The sequence below is a fragment of the Aplidium turbinatum genome, chromosome 15 (assembly GCF_918807975.1).
Source record: "Aplidium turbinatum chromosome 15, kaAplTurb1.1, whole genome shotgun sequence".
Taxonomy (NCBI): domain Eukaryota; kingdom Metazoa; phylum Chordata; class Ascidiacea; order Aplousobranchia; family Polyclinidae; genus Aplidium; species Aplidium turbinatum.
The window spans coordinates 11,534,953-11,550,632 of NC_137486.1; the positions used below are offsets into that span (position 1 = coordinate 11,534,953).

Consider the following 15,680-nt stretch of genomic DNA (forward strand, 5'->3'; position numbering starts at 1 on the left):
ACTACATGTATGCGAAACTACCAGGAATGACCTATCAAGGCTTTGTCAGTCCGAGGATAAAGATTCAAAACCAAATATAATTGAAGCAGTCCCCAGTTGAAGGCAAGGCTTTCACAAACTGCTTCATCAAACCTTGTTTGATGTGTAGTGGTGGAATGATGATTTTCTCTCTGGCAACTAAAGGTTCATTGATAATGTTAGCTTCACCAACTCTCATGCAATCTGTAGGTGGCTTGTGGGACAGCATAGCTCGTTTTCACCAAGTGATTACGAGCTATGCTGTCCAGTGGCGTAGCAACGCAATATGCCGCCCTTGGATTTTTGCACGAAATGCCGCCCCCCATTAACACCGTCGTAAAAGCTGATTAAAATTCCACACAACAGAAGAATTAAAGCAGTGTTTGTTTAGTTTTATTGAAAGTTCAAAATCCAATACGTCCAGCTTTCATTGAAGCAAATTCAGAAATCAAATCGTCAAAAGATGATGTCTCGACTAAATCACTTTCAATAGACAGTAGGCTATTGCTAGCCCAGACAGCCTGCTTTCTCCCGTAGTCGATCTCAAGTGAGATTTTATCAACTTAAGTTTTGAAAAACTTCTTTCAGAGCTTGCGAAAAAACGGCAACAGTGAGGTAAAGCTTAAGACTCATAAATACGGTGTTGATTCACACAAACGATGTTTGCTTCCAACGATCCAACTGCGTGAACTCCTGCAAGTTAAAGTGAGTGGTTTTCACATGGGACAAACAAGGCCTCAGGAGTCAGGACTAATATTTTTTATTCTGCATTTTACTCCAGTGCGGACTCCTGCCATGGTGGAAGCATTGATGCTTGGCCTCTACACATCATCATGTCTAAGCCATTTTGCTGAAGCTCATTGAGAATAGACTTAGTAATTTCGTCTGCATTTTTTCAGTGCAGTGGAAAAAATTCAGAAAAGATTCCTTTATTTGTCGGCTACCTCGTTATTGCTGTCGATTTTGAAGTATCTAACAATAAAAGCCATTTCATCGATGAGAGTCGTCAGGAGTAGGCCTACTGTCAAGTAACATTGAGAAATACTTTGCTATCTATCTCCTCCAGTATGAGATCTTTTACCTTTTTACCAAAAAGCTCAATTGATCCATTTTGGATAGCTGGTGAAATATACGTTGTCACGCTCTTTTTGGAGAGTTTGGTACTAAAAATGTGTTTCGTAAATGATTGTAGACCTACTGTAATTTGCAAGGAGTTTTACAATTTCAATAAAATTTCCCTGGTTCCTTGAATTAGAATCTTCCCGATGACCACAAAAAGGAAGATTTTGTTCACTGAGAAACTTTATGACTGCGATTACGCTCTGCAGGATTTCTCTCCATCTATTTTTTTCCTTGTTCATAAGAATTTGGATTTCTTTGTCAGTTGTTTGATGAACCTGAAGCCTCAGTGCGAGCTCATTCTATTTATCAAAGCACTGCTTGTGAAGTTTTGAATTTTCATGAGTAGAAATGCATGGATTAAGACGCCAAAAATTTACAAAAGGCTTGAAAACAAATGGAGAATTATCATTTTTCGATCGAAATAACCTGCAACAAAAACAATATAATCCGGAGTGGCTATCAGAATATAGGCCTAGCAACCATGATCTGAGACCTTTATCACTACTCTTTAGCATCTTATAAAACCCCTTTTTGCTCGGAAAGCTTAAGGATTCCTTCTCTTTGTCTCCTTCTTTAATTAATTACTAGCCTATATAGGCTAATCGCCGCCTTAATAGCCCTTCTTTATTCTGAAACCTTTCAGGCCCTAATTTGATCATCTCAACTCTCATGTTATGAGTTCATATTTCTGGCCAAGTAGCGACATCGTTATGAGAAGAATAGATATCATCGGTTTTATCTTTATCTGAAATGTTTCATTCATAGGTTGACTTCTTTCAATGATCACTTCTTTATTGTTTTGCTTGAGGTATACACTTATTCTTCCGTCTCCACTTGAAGTAGCGATTTACTGTGGCTGCTAACCTCTTCTGTTTCTTTAGCAGAGGAAATTTTTACGAACTTCAAAATGGTACCTTCATTATTTTTTAGTTCCTCTTCTCTAGCTTTCTTTTTTTTTCTAAAAAAGCTCCACTTTTTTTACTTTTTTCATATGCAAAAATTATTTAAAAAAAATTTGCTACCGCACTTAAATATTGTTCTGGAATCTGCAGCACAATAGTTAAAAAAAACAATAGCCTACATGCTGAGTTAAGCTAAGTGATCTATTTCAAACCTGAAACTTTAAATCTTTCACAAACCTAACCCATCTTCACACATGAAGAATGAAGATAGAGGAATCCCATCTAGACCTATCCACCACAAACAGATGGTAAAATGGTAAGTCCAAACTTAACTACCGGTACCAAAGCTAAATTGACTTAACAATGCTACAGCTTACAAGTTACAACCGACATTCTATTTATGACTTCAACATCAGCATGAGTATCATTATACCGCCACGAATACCACATAGTCAGTCACAATCCAAAAAAAGTTGCAAATTAGTTTACTGTTAGAGGCATAACTTGTGTAATTTTTTGGCTTCACTTTGATCAGTATTAACTTAGGTCGTTTAATTCTGAGTCAGTTTGAGAATAAACTAATGTGACTGTCTTTGTTCGTTTAAAACGTTATCGTATTTTGCCGCCCTCCAGCAACGTGCCGCCCCTGGATTTATCCACAAGATCCAATGGGTAGTTACGCCACTGATGCTGTCCCACAAGCAGATGAAACATGGACATTTTGTGTAGTCGCTTTGCTGGCCAAGCAAAAAATTACCATTTTTAAGTCTATACACAAATTAATTATCGCGAGAGTCGTAATCCAGTTTCTGTGATATCGTTTTAATGTTATTGTAGCCTACTCTTCTTTTAGTTTTGTTGAATGGCCAATTGGGAGAGATGCATATCTGTTACCGTTATGTAAAAATGCACATTTTAAACTTCTTTTGAACTGTCTATGATCAAGCTCCACTCTTGAACTCTTTATTGTGGTTGCCTACTCTCATTTACAGCAGAAGCCCTGCGATGTCTTTGCATTAAACAAATTCATCTTGCTGGCAAAGATATGGAAGCAATTCTTTTTCTCTCGCGCAGTAAAATATTATGAATGCTCCGGTTCCAAGTCAGTCTTTGTCTTTGAGTCGGGATGCCAAAATTTCTGCAGCTTATTTGGATAGGTTAAGATCCCTGATGAGATCACTCAGCTCCTCCCTGTTTGAATGTCTCTGAAATAGCTGAACTACTTTCAAACACATTTCCACCGCTGTCACTTGCAGAGCTTTCTACCTCTTCATGAACTCATCATATCCCATGGCTATGTGAAGTAAATCACTAAATTCAGGCACAGGCACTTCCATGCAGTGAGGCACAGGTCGTCGAGCAGATTCGAAATGTGGGTAATTCCAAGTAGTGCTTTTCTTGTGACAATTGAACCCCTGTAGGTGTAACAAACAGAAGTAGCAGTCATTGGAATGGCTTTTTGGTTCTCTCCAAACCATTGGTACACCAAAATTAAGATTTTTAAGTGTACCTTTAGTCTACTTTCTCAGGCTTTCTACACATGCTTTGCAGACAGTATGAGGTGCCCATGGCTTATCTTGGTCATCTAGCCAAAATTTGAAAATATCGATATCTCAAAAACTGGAGCCAATTCAAAGAAACCGATGTTATTTTCGGATTCAGTAGCCCGAAATTGCCCAGAAACCGTTAAAATATCTTCGGCACTCAGAAAACCGTTTTTTTTTGTTGGCCAGTGTTTGAGTTAACTTAAATGTTCAAGCAAATGCTTATAGACTATGGATTTATTTGAGGATTAACTTAAGAGATACCAGGCGTTATCACTTTTTTACTAAGATATGAAGGAATGAAAGTTTTTTTATTGTCCATTAGCCTACCTTACAAAATCGTTTAGCCTACTTAGAAATTCTCCATAGACTACTGTGGCAAGCGTTGGTTCGATTTCAGGTCTGGTCATCTGATACCACAGACTTTATATACAGAGAATGGCAAAAACAACACGTCGACTGTGTACAGAGCACGCAAGATCAGATCCTACTATTGCTTTAATAGCCTACGCCACTGTAAAAGTCTTGCTTCGCAAGATCAAACGGTTGGTTGGTTTTGAATCTTGATCCTTGGACTGACAAAGCCTTGAAAGGTACGATAGCTTGGTAGTTTCGCATCCTTGTAGAGCAGTGGTTCTCAAAGTGGGGTCCGCGAAGAAATATTCTAGGACCGCGAAGAACTTTCAAAAAAACGCTGAAAATTTTTCTTAAACTTTTGAACGTGCTTGCAATATCCAAGTTAGCAAACTTCATATTTTCTTTCCCTTAGGCTACGCCAGACAGTCGCGTTTTCACATCATCTTCATTACCGTACGGCAGATTGAGCCGCAGACAGCCTTTTTCGCTGTTGACATAGGCCTAATAGCAAGACAAGCCACCACACGTTTCCACTCATGGAGATGAAATTTACCATTACTTTTCCAACCTAAAGGGTATTCAAAGATAGTTTCATCAACAACCCATTTGGAGCAAATGTTAACACTCTTCCTTCGGAAGACAGCTTTATTCAAAACATTTATTGGTTTGGGTGAATGATAGGGATGCAAAGCCTATTTTCTGAGGAATGTGTTGCGACTTTTGAACTGAAGCGGCGGAGCCTTATCCAGATATATCGCAAAGATGGCACTAAAACTGCTGATTTCCTTTCCAACAACTTACGAATGTGAAATAGCATTTTCAACATTACTCGTTGTCAAAACAAAAGCTCGAAGCGGGATGAATATGATGCGTGATGTGAAAGTCGCTTTGTGCAAAACACAACCCAATATAGAAGAACTGAAAACACCAAAGCAGGTGCACTCATCTTATTGACAAGTGAATTTCTAATTGCATCTAACAAATGAATGGTGAGGTTAATTAACGTTTTGGTGCAAATTGATCTTAATTTTATGGTGGACTGTGTGTCATTGAAAAAATTGCAAGGGATCCATTACACATCTTTTTTGAAAAAGTTTGAGAACCACTGTTGTAGAGGCTCTTGACGCAGAGCCGGTTACCGAGATTGACAGAGTGAACTTTTCCGACTGTTGAGAAGTGTTGTTGCCGGGGAATTATTTCATCCATTAGTTCCAAAACGTTGGACCGTATTGTTTTTAGTTAGGTTTGGCTATATGATGAACAGGTTAACTTGGAAACCTGGTGGATGACTTGTCACCAGTGACGTTCGGTGGCTTAAACCGTTGGGAAAGCAACTTGGAAATATGCTGCGGCAAGGTAGTAGGCACGAAGGGCGTAACCGTCGGGCGAAGCCCGAAGGTGTGTTGCCGAAGGCAACACTTCCAGCGGGGGATCTGGGGGCCTCCCCCAGAAATTTTTGAAAAACACTTCCAATTTGGTGCGCTCTGAGAGCATTTCCAAAACAAATCAAAATCTGTCAAATTGTGCTTCGCCTATGTCGTGATCATACATCCATTTAATGTTTAGAAGTCATGAACAATCTTAATTTTAACGTTGCAGGACCAAAATCCAGTGTTAGACATGGAATAATAGTTGTCTAAATATTTAATTCGTCATGAATGTTCATTCTCAGATATTCAGTTAGGCCTACACTACAAAAACTAACACTTAGGCCTAAACATTACAACCGCAAGCAATTTGTACAAAAAGCTGGATAAGTTTGCCTCCTGCGTATAAAAGCTTAACGAACTAAATATTGCATCCGCACCTGAACGTTCATTGGCGAAGTAACGTTATATCAACGCTGTAAAAAGGGCAAAGGCATGACTATGAAAGCTAGTAGGCTAAAGTACATGGCGAGAAGACATCAAAAAACAGCAACAATTATTTCGGCATTATGATGCTGTGTTCTGTACCGTGACGAGAGACCATTCTGACGAGTTAGTCTAGCCGCTCTAGCGAATGTTCGCATTGACGTCACTGGGAAAGCACAACTAACCATACCATAACCATAACCATGCACCATAACCATAACACATCTGATTGGCTGAGCAGCTGGTGACGTTTTGCAAAACGGGTGAGGATTGGATAAAATGAAGGCGTTTTTTGACATTTTTGAATCTGGGAAAGCAAGTTTGATAGTTGCTTACCTGGAGCCTCAGTGATTGTTTTTGACAGAAGCGTTTGCGTTAATTGGCATTTATAAGCAAGACATGCGGTTTGGTGAGGACTTAGACTACTCACAAGCGTTACGAGTAATTCTAGTCACGAATACAGTAATTTTCAAGTTAAAATAGACGTGATAAAAATGATAAGTTAAACCTAGAATTCAGTCATTATATTTTGCACAGTTTTCGCTCAGGTAAGCACCGCTTTCCTTGCTTTCCCTCACCGATCGTCACTGCTTGTCACGTGCAATCTTATCGAATATGTCGTGCATGTATTTGAGTAAAGACAAACTTCATTATCTTATATAACTTCAACTTCTCACATAAAAGCACGCAAAAATGAAGTCTAGGCCTACTACAGTAGGACTATTAGTTTATTTGTTAAAATATGGTGGGTTAAACTTTAACATTTCCACCAGGAAAACGAAACATGTGGAGAATTTTTCATAATAAATATTTTGTTGTAAGCAACACAGAAATAACAGTGGTTTTCCATACTGAATGTTAGTAAAGGTCTTTGTTAGCCTTAGGCCTACTAGCCGCCTACACATCGTCAAACCGATACAGAGCATGACTTTAAAATCGACATCCAAACAAAAAGCTTAAATACAAAAATAATAACGTAGAAGCTGGTGCAAATGGAGAGTGTTAAATCATGCATGTACGTTTAGTTTAAACATATGGTTGAGGATTCCAGCAATGCAGTCTGTCAAGATGTAACAAATACTGTAAGTAGGAGATCAAAAGCTGGATGGAAGAAGTTTTATACGTCAGATATGGGATTTCTACTTATGGTACATATGCATCACGTTTCTCTCTATCGCCACGGTGCAAAATATTACATTGGAAAAACTTCTGTTTTGTGTGGTGTCTAAACAAAATCCAAATGCACTTGCAAGCTAACCATTAACCACAGATTCGTCATTTTTTTCTTCCACCTCTCCACAATCCACATTTAGTTAGGCTGTCATCACTTTGCTATACACTTTTGTTTCTCTTCCAAGGCACAATAAAGTACTTCCAACATAACTAAGAAAAAAAAACATCACGAGTATGCACTAAGCCATATTATACGTCGATTCACATACATAAAACACCTAACAAATCCTATTCCGTCCGTGGATAACATTTTGGTCAACATTGTTATCCTTGTCACTATTTTGTCAAAAAAACATTACTACACCGCAAACCACATATCTTAACAACACCCCTTAGAGTCAGTACTGATACGATACAATTACGCATGAAACCAGTTATAGGTACGCTACAACAGTGCTGACACGAGTTTTATACCACACACTTTACATAAAATGGACAAGGTAAAGTCGCAGAAGATGTTCATAAATGTATTGAATAAGAGCACTTTTACAAACTAAAGGTTGATACAGCTGTATGCTTATTATTCATCTATTATTTGAAGCATTTACAACTGTAACGGAGCATCCATGAAATGGAACACTTTCAAGCAAGTGCTTAAGACGTAAGTGGGTAAAAAAGTGATGTTGAATTTTCAGAATGTTTTGATTTTTTTAGAATTCATACGCTTCTAGCAATGATTTTTGTACGCTGGCTTAGTTAGACATTTTTCTTTGGACAAATGTTCGCGAAAACATGAGGATCGTAATTATTGTTTTATTCTTGATATGTTTGTGCTGGCAAAGTTTCAAAAAACCAGCGGCAACGAATTTTTGACATTGCTCTCCTGACTATAAGGAAGATACCTTGGATTGATTGGATTTAGAAGCAGATATTGAGCATTTATTGAACAATTCACTTTGTTGTGGTGATGGGAAGACACGAGATCGATACAAACCAGACAGCAAAATCCGTCAGTTTTACATTGATTCAACGTCTGCAAACGTTGAATCAATGTAAAATTGACGGATTTTTCTGTCTGGGAAGCAACGACAAAGCAGCAATTAAATGCACAGCACATAAATGCACCAACCTTAAAAGCTACATATAATGCATAAGTATTGAGAATATAAAAATATATTGTAAGACACGGAAATAGAAGCGACCTCAAGCATACCTGGAAATAAAAACTTACTCGGGCAAGGTGCTAAAAACACTCTACAGAACAGAAAATATATCGATCAGAGTTGGTAGATTCAACTTTCCAACCGCTTGCTTTGGACACCAGCTCAATGTCTGCCTTTTGGAACTTTTGTTTTTGGAGGAGGGGGGCGAGACCTGATGTCTTTACAGCGAGGTATGTGCCGTTCTGCTACCTTTGGAGCAAAGCGTCGCTCACAGTACTGGCAAGTAACGTAGTCAAGATTCAGAGAAGGTTCCGGCGGAGGTAAATCCGCTAAGTTTCCCCCTCCAGCAACGTACACCGCCATCATCTTCGCTTGCTTAATCGTTTTGATAAAATCGTCATGTTGATTCCGCCAGTTACTTTTCTGCAACGACATGCGCGGTTTGTGTGTCATTGTTGGCGTATAACAATATATATAGGGTGATTGAAAAGTAACTCCCTATTTTAAAATAAATACAATTTATTCAAATGCTATATCATGTTTCTCAATTTTTGTGTATATATTACTTAATGTATGGCAATTTAATTTATGTTCTTGTTTTCCTTTCAGATTTGTTTAAATATTGTTCAATTTCAATCTTTTCAAATTTATTTTATTTCAAAACCCTACAAAAATGGCTGGACGTCTTACTCTACAGGAACGTTGGCTTGGCTTGAATGTTGGCTTGGTTTAGAGATTGGCCCAACCTCTTTAAAAATATTCTATGGAGTGATGAAGCTGTATTCCACATAGGTGGATTTGTGAACCGTCATAACTGCCACTACTGGGCGGAAGAAGACCCTCGTGTTACCTGTGAAAAAATGCAAAATCGACCCAAAGTAACGGTATGGTGTGGAATGACTTTTGATAGGATTGTGGGTCCTTTCATTCTTCGCGATACCATGAATGCCGAAAGGTACCTCGCTATGTTGAAAGATGAAATTTGGCCAATTATCAGTGCTTGGGAAAATATTGAAGATTTGATTTTCATACAAGATGGAGCTCCTCCACACTTTGCTATTGTTGTTCGTGAATGGCTAAATGCTCAATTTCCTGGAAGATGGATGGGTCGTCGCGGTTCACACGAATGGCCGGCCAGAAGTTCTGACTTAACACCCTGCGACTTTTTTCTCTGGGGTTGGCTGAAAGAGGAAGTCTACTCAACCAAACCAAGAAATTTGGAAGAACTTGAAGGGCGAATACGAGAAGTTATGATTTCCATCCCGCAAGAGTTTCTTGCGAAATCAGTTGATGCGATTCCTGGTCGACTTGAGAAGCTGGTGGCAAATAAAGGCGCCCATATCGAATTTTAAATAAAAGCCCATGCATTATACTTCCTTCTCATATTCATTAATTGTAGAAATTATATTTAAAAAATAAATTATAGTTTTTTTAAAATAGGGAGTTACTTTTCAATCACCCTGTATATATAACATATAATGTCACAATGGTTTAATTCACTTCAGGCATATACCTGATGGTGAAAACTTGGATTAAGAGGAAGACCGGAAATTATCTTCAAGCATGCCAATAAGCTTCTTGCCATGACACAGATACGCGCTTTCGAAGTTTGGCTTCCTTGCCTTCCGTTAAATTAACGTAAGTTTCAGCCAAACAGGTATAACCCTGGACACGACAAACTAACGACTTGAGACGCAAAACTTCTATTAGGTTAATTTTCCAGTTTTACAAGACTATTTTCTAAAACATTATGTAAACTTGCGTTTTCCAAAAAGCAATTTATATAAGTATGCATCAAATCTTTTGATCAAGCGACTTTTTTGTCGTATTCAGACGTTCGTCTGTTGGTGGAGATGTTAAAGTAAATGAACGGAAAAGCAAGGAAGCCAAATTTTGTGTTCACCTTTAGGCATGCTTTAAAATATCCTGCCAAAGACAAAGCAGCATGTTCTAAAGCGGTGTCGAACCGATGCCCTTCCGATTGTTAAACAGGATTTTCACCACACGCCTTTGCAAACACAATTCAGTGACAGCCAGCAACTGGAAATCGGGTAGCATTTTGCAAGTTGTTTTATTTCTTACAAATACAGTAGTATTTCTGTTCAGTGTTCAAATTCTGATAAAATGATTAAATTTAAGAGTTGAATTTTTAAATTTTTATTTTACTCACGCGCGGTATTGAAGTTGTTTTGAGTGAATTTCCTTTCACAATGGCAAAGGTTTCTAATTCCGTTCCTTTTCGTCTTGCACGAGACATATTAAAGATCTTCCTTCTTTTATTCGTTGTTTTTATGCACACTGCTCTGTGTTTGTCGAGTCGGTCGCTGTTGAATTTCCTTCCACACGTGCTGCATGGAACCAATACAACATCTCCTTGTTCTGGGATAACCTAGATATGCAGCGTAACTTAAAATAAGGCCAGTTGCAAAACGTTTATCAAAATATCACAAAATATCAAACGCTTATCAAAATATCACAGAAAATTGCATTTTAGCTCGGTGTGTGATTTTATTATGATCATCGTCGTATCCAGGCCAATGACTGTGACGCTAGTTGACGAAGATTAAGAATAAGTAAAGGAAGCCAATTTTGTCTTTCTTTTAGTTTAGAGCATGTCTTTAAGGGCATTGCCAAAGACACAGTTTTATGCTTTCGACAGGTTTTGAACCAACGATATTTCAAACGCCAGTCCAGTACTGTACTTTTATCTCCGGTGGTCATGCAGCTGATTCATTTTTGATAGAGCTCGACCGATATATCGGTCAGCCGATATGTATCGGCCGATATCAGGTATAGCCGATATATTGTATCGGCTATTTTTCGCCGATAAACATCGGCCAGCAAAAGCACACTCACAACCAGCCATACATGCCTTTAGAACACAAGTTGCTCAAACGTGCTTACACAGCACGAACAATTGTTGCGAGAATATAATTTCCTGCCCATTCTAGTGCGCGCATCTAGAAAATGTTAATACTGTATCCCTTACATTCCATTCAAGTAGAAAAACGTTCGATTTTTACATTGCTTTAACGATTGATGACATTGAATCAGCATAACAAAGGTGAATTCTTCCCCAAGAATCGATGGGAGTAGGCCTACCGGTACTTCTACACTAATCACGCGCAACTTAGTTCTTACGTCACAACTGGCTTTGATCTCCGAGTAATATTGATAAGGCAAGGTTGATAACAAAATTAGATTATACGAGTAGGCTATTACAGCAAGATGAAGCAAAATTTGTAAAGTTTTGGTTTTACAGTAAGAAAGAAAAGGCCCATGGAAAATTTACTTTCGCTCACATAACATGCAAAAATATACCTAAAGAAAAATACCCAGTGAAACTTTGCACAGCAGAAAATAGTAGCGGTAGTGTAGAAGTTTTCCGACTCGTGTCCAGAGCATTGTGACGCAAAAATCCACACGACCTCGTTCAGTGGAAGTTAATCAGTTATGCGGCGTATTGCAGCTACACGGCGCTTTGACTCTCCAAGCGCACCTCGTTGGTCTGATGAAAGCCTTCGCTGAAATTTTAAAAAGCCTTCCAAACCGTAGCCATAGATCTTAAATGGCAAAGAATTCAAACCGGACACGTTTGCCCGCCTTCAGCAAAAACGAATTTCGAGGCCTGGGTTGTTTCTTTTTTGTTCTCATGTTTTTTGTGATTAGTATTAAGAATGATTTTTCCATTACAGCAACTAATGCATAAACTTTCTTGGACTGGTTTGTTGCTTAATAACTTGGTTGGTAACAAATTTTTCGTAGCTGATATATATCGGCCGATATATATCGGTATCGGCCTAAAAATTTCATAAATATCGGTATCGGCCTGAAAAAGTGATATCGGTCGAGCTCTAATTTTTGGTGATTCTAATGTATATATAACACACTGATAAAGATTTGGATCGCAGGAGTTAACACTTCTCTTTTCAATGTTCATCTCGGGATCATAAAAAATTAGACTTCTCTTTTCAATGTTCATCTCGGGATCATAAAAAATTAGCAGACAAAAACACTAAAGAAATCGCAAAACTTGTAAAGAGCTTTGAAAATGAAAAGTGCCAAACACAGATCTGTTGATCTCAGATGTGCGTTTACACTGCCAAACCTCTATTTTCAATATATATTAAGAAAGTCTATTTATCATTATCTATGTAAAGCCAGTTTTGTACTAAACGTGTAAGGGCTGATATAGGATCTGTCACAAAGGTTCAAAGTTTGGCGTTTAAGTTGTGATTGTCATAAAAAGATTAATTTTCTGAAAATACGGAGTAAAATAAGCTGCCCAAAAATAGTACTAAAATATACATACTAACTTCAGAACTGTATTGGTTGAGTGGTATGTCTTCAGAAAAAGTTGACGATAGAACATTTTGATCAGAACTCTTTCTCTTGGAACTGTAATGTTGTTTTTGATTGTCCTCAGGGAAATTTGACACCTTAGAATGAGAATAAACTGTATTTCTAGTTGACGTTCTTGAGCTTGTAGCGCTTCTTCCATCGTGACGAACCAGCACTGGTCGTTGCAAACCAGGCATTGCTTGAGCAGATTCATTTGACAGAATGGCCTGTATTTTATGATTATTTTGATAGATATGTAATTGTTCAGATAACCCACTTTGTTTACTATATGTTTCATTGAACATTGTAGCCTTACCCCTATCACTCTTGCTTGTGGTGTGTTCATTTGAAACATTATTCAAGGATGGAGATAAGGTATGCTTTGGAGGACAATTAGGGACATTTAGATTACTGGTGGACTTGGTTTTGGCAGACGATAGTGCATTTGCATGCTTAAGATGAAGGTCTTGCTTCGGCAGAAATACTGTATCAGTAGAGTTGAGAAATACTTCGTCATTATGGTTAGTTTTGTTCTTGTGCCTTTCAAGCCTGTTTTGTCTTTCTTGGTCTTGAGTGAGTTGCCACTTTTGAAAGTCTGTCAAACTGCGCTGCTGAATAGCCCCATCAACACCTAAATTTGCATCCAAGGTTTGTTCAGAACACGAAAAACGTTTCAGCTTTAAAAGTTGCTTTCTTTTATTACTTAACATGCGTAACCTTGCCATGTTGGGAGGTGGAGAATCATCTTCTTCCATGGGTTTGTCTCTAAGCTTGAATTTCTTACTTTGAGTAGCATTTTTGAGATTGAGTTTATCCATTGATAGTGCTTTGTTGTTAAAAGTTTGTACTGTGGAATAACCAGATTCTATTGTACCATCACTTGGTGTGAGTGTCACATCTGAGTTTAATCTTCCTTTTTTTCTTGAAGTAGTGGTTTTGTTGTATCTTCCTGCATCACTGTGGCATCGAAGTGACAAAGGTGGTAACCTTTTCGTCCTGACTGAAGATCCTGACGACGTGTTCTTAAGTTCAGTGAGCTCTCCATTCTTATGATATTTTTTGACAAGTTTTTGTCTTGTTTCATAAACTTGCATTAATGACTTTTCACTCTCTGAGGATTTATGTTTTGTTTGACCCGTTTTATCGGTCTTCATCCGAACGGCGAGCTTCTCCCGAAATGCACTCTGCATTGCAAACAAAAGTGATGAATGTTCATCGACGTGGGAAGGTATCCCATGCATAGTCTGCTTTTTACTTGCATTATTTTTTGTATGATCCATAATGTCACTAGAGCATGATTTTAATCTGTCAGCTGCAATCCCCAATGCCATTGATAAACTGACCATGAATAACGCAATCAAACCTTATATGAACTCTTTCTGAACTAAAAAGTAAACATTTTATTTTATTTGTTGATTTTAGACAAAGAAGAGTAGACAATACATTTTTGTGCAAAAACAAGTCTTTAACAAAATTTTGTACCAAGGTGTCAATCTACAAAGCAGGGTTGAAACAGTGCTTGATCAATGCTCATAAATAACCATTTTGCATTGACAGCAGTAGCAATACTGCATTTATGTAGTTACCAGTCAAACAACACCTATATCAAAAGCTCTTCTTGAAATATTGAGGTCATTTGATTGCCTTAATACATCAAAGTTGTCTTGGCTTTTGTGTTAAATTATATGATACACAGTGGCTATTCGTACGATATACTCAGAGGTGGGCACCCGCTACTTTTAAAGTAGCGCGCTACCCGCTACCGCTACTTGGACCAAAATAGCGCGCGCTACCGCTACCCGCTACCAATTTACAAAAGTAGCGCGCTACCCGCTACCGCTACTCGGACCGAAGTAGCGCGCGCTACCGCTACTTCTACCGCTACTTTTGTCTAAAATGACACTAGGAAACACTGTTCAAGTCCCTAGTGACGAAAAAATGACAGTGTAAACGAATGCTATTAGTCGTTTACAACGAATGCTATCAATCGTTTATACTGTCATTTTAACGTCGTTATAGAAAACACATAAGGGAAATTTATTGTCTTTCAGAAACAGGAGCATTTCAAAGCAATAACACATCTTTCATAAACACGAGCATTTCAAAATGGGTGTCACTAAGTCCTGCCCGCTTTGGCTTGAGCACATCCTTTCCAACAGAGAAAAGTCTCTCCACCGCAGCACTGGAAGGAATGGGGGTGTTGTACTTAATGAAGAGACGTTTCAAATCGGTATTCGAGAAGTTCATGGACTTGCTCCTGTCCGAAAAAAAGGTGTCAACGATTGCTGTTTCCTTCTGCAACGACGTTTCACGGGATAGCGCCAACACACCAAAAAATTCATCTTCGGATTCGTGACTGGTGTTGGTGTCACTCTTCTCGGTTTCAACCTGGCTTGATGTCTCTCGCAACAGTCGAATTAAATCCGTCTTGACTTTTTCTCGCAGTGCGTCAGCATCATCCGTGGAAACGTAGTGCAGAAATTGTAGCCACGACGTCTTGAAGGAGGGATGAAGACATGATGCCATAACGCACTTCATGTCGTTGAAGCACTTACTGAAACGTTTCTTCACTCCTTCAAGGACTTTCACTCGCAATTCCTCACAGGTCACAAGATCACTGATCTCGGTCAACTTCTTCGCGCAAATTATGATGGTTGGAAGCAAGACTACGAGTATTATTATTACGAACAAAAAAACGAGTATTATTTTCACTTTAAATTAAAAAGTAGCGGGTAGCGGGAGTGCGAGTGCGACTGAAAAAAAGTAGCGCCTCTCCCGCTACCGCTACATTGGAAAAAAAATAGCGCCGCTACTGCAGCCGCTACTCCAACTAAAAAGTAGCGCCGCTACCGCTACTTTTACCGAAAAAGTAGCGCCGCTAGTAGCGCGCTACAAAAGTAGCGCGCTACTGCCCACCTCTGGATATACTGTATTGTGAATACAGACGAAATCGGTTAATAGTATACCGCTTAAACGCATCAATCGTTTATTTGAATCAAAACCTGAAATCCTAAACCAAATCCAATCTAATGTTAAGTAAAAACATTGGTTAAGCGTATACCGCTTAAAAGAATAAGTAGAATAAAAGCATCATGATTTGCTTCTAGTTTGCATACTTCATTCATTTAATCGTATAATTGTACCCGTTAGCAAAAAGAGAATGTCTCTTTTTTGCTTCGCATAATTGTCTGCAATGTTTAAAGGCGA

At 38.5% G+C, this 15,680-nt stretch overlaps 1 protein-coding gene across 1 annotated transcript; it reads right to left on the minus strand.

Annotated features, from left to right (window-relative positions):
* Window positions 1–6,511: 6,511 nt before the first annotated feature.
* On the minus strand, window positions 6,512–13,845 carry LOC145784358 (uncharacterized). The gene is made up of 3 exons (XM_082596161.1): window positions 12,449–13,845; window positions 10,303–10,521; window positions 6,512–8,555 (listed from the first exon to the last, which is right to left on the minus strand). Exons 1-3 carry the CDS (start codon window positions 13,817–13,819, stop codon window positions 8,295–8,297), a joined length of 1,851 nt encoding a protein of 616 aa, XP_082452287.1. The 5' UTR covers window positions 13,820–13,845; the 3' UTR covers window positions 6,512–8,294.
* Window positions 13,846–15,680: the final 1,835 nt, after the last annotated feature.

Excerpts from the sequence above, each read along its gene's own strand:
- LOC145784358 (XM_082596161.1), bottom strand. The coding sequence starts at position 13,819 with ATGGTCAGTTTATCAATGGCATTGGGGATTGCAGCTGACAGATTAAAA. Across the intron at positions 10,522-12,448 it reads TCAACCAATACAGTTCTGAA|GTTATCCCAGAACAAGGAGA; the intron begins GTTAGTATGTAT and ends CTGCATATCTAG. Across the intron at positions 8,556-10,302 it reads AAACAACTTCAATACCGCGC|AAAAGTAACTGGCGGAATCA; the intron begins GTGAGTAAAATA and ends ATGTCGTTGCAG.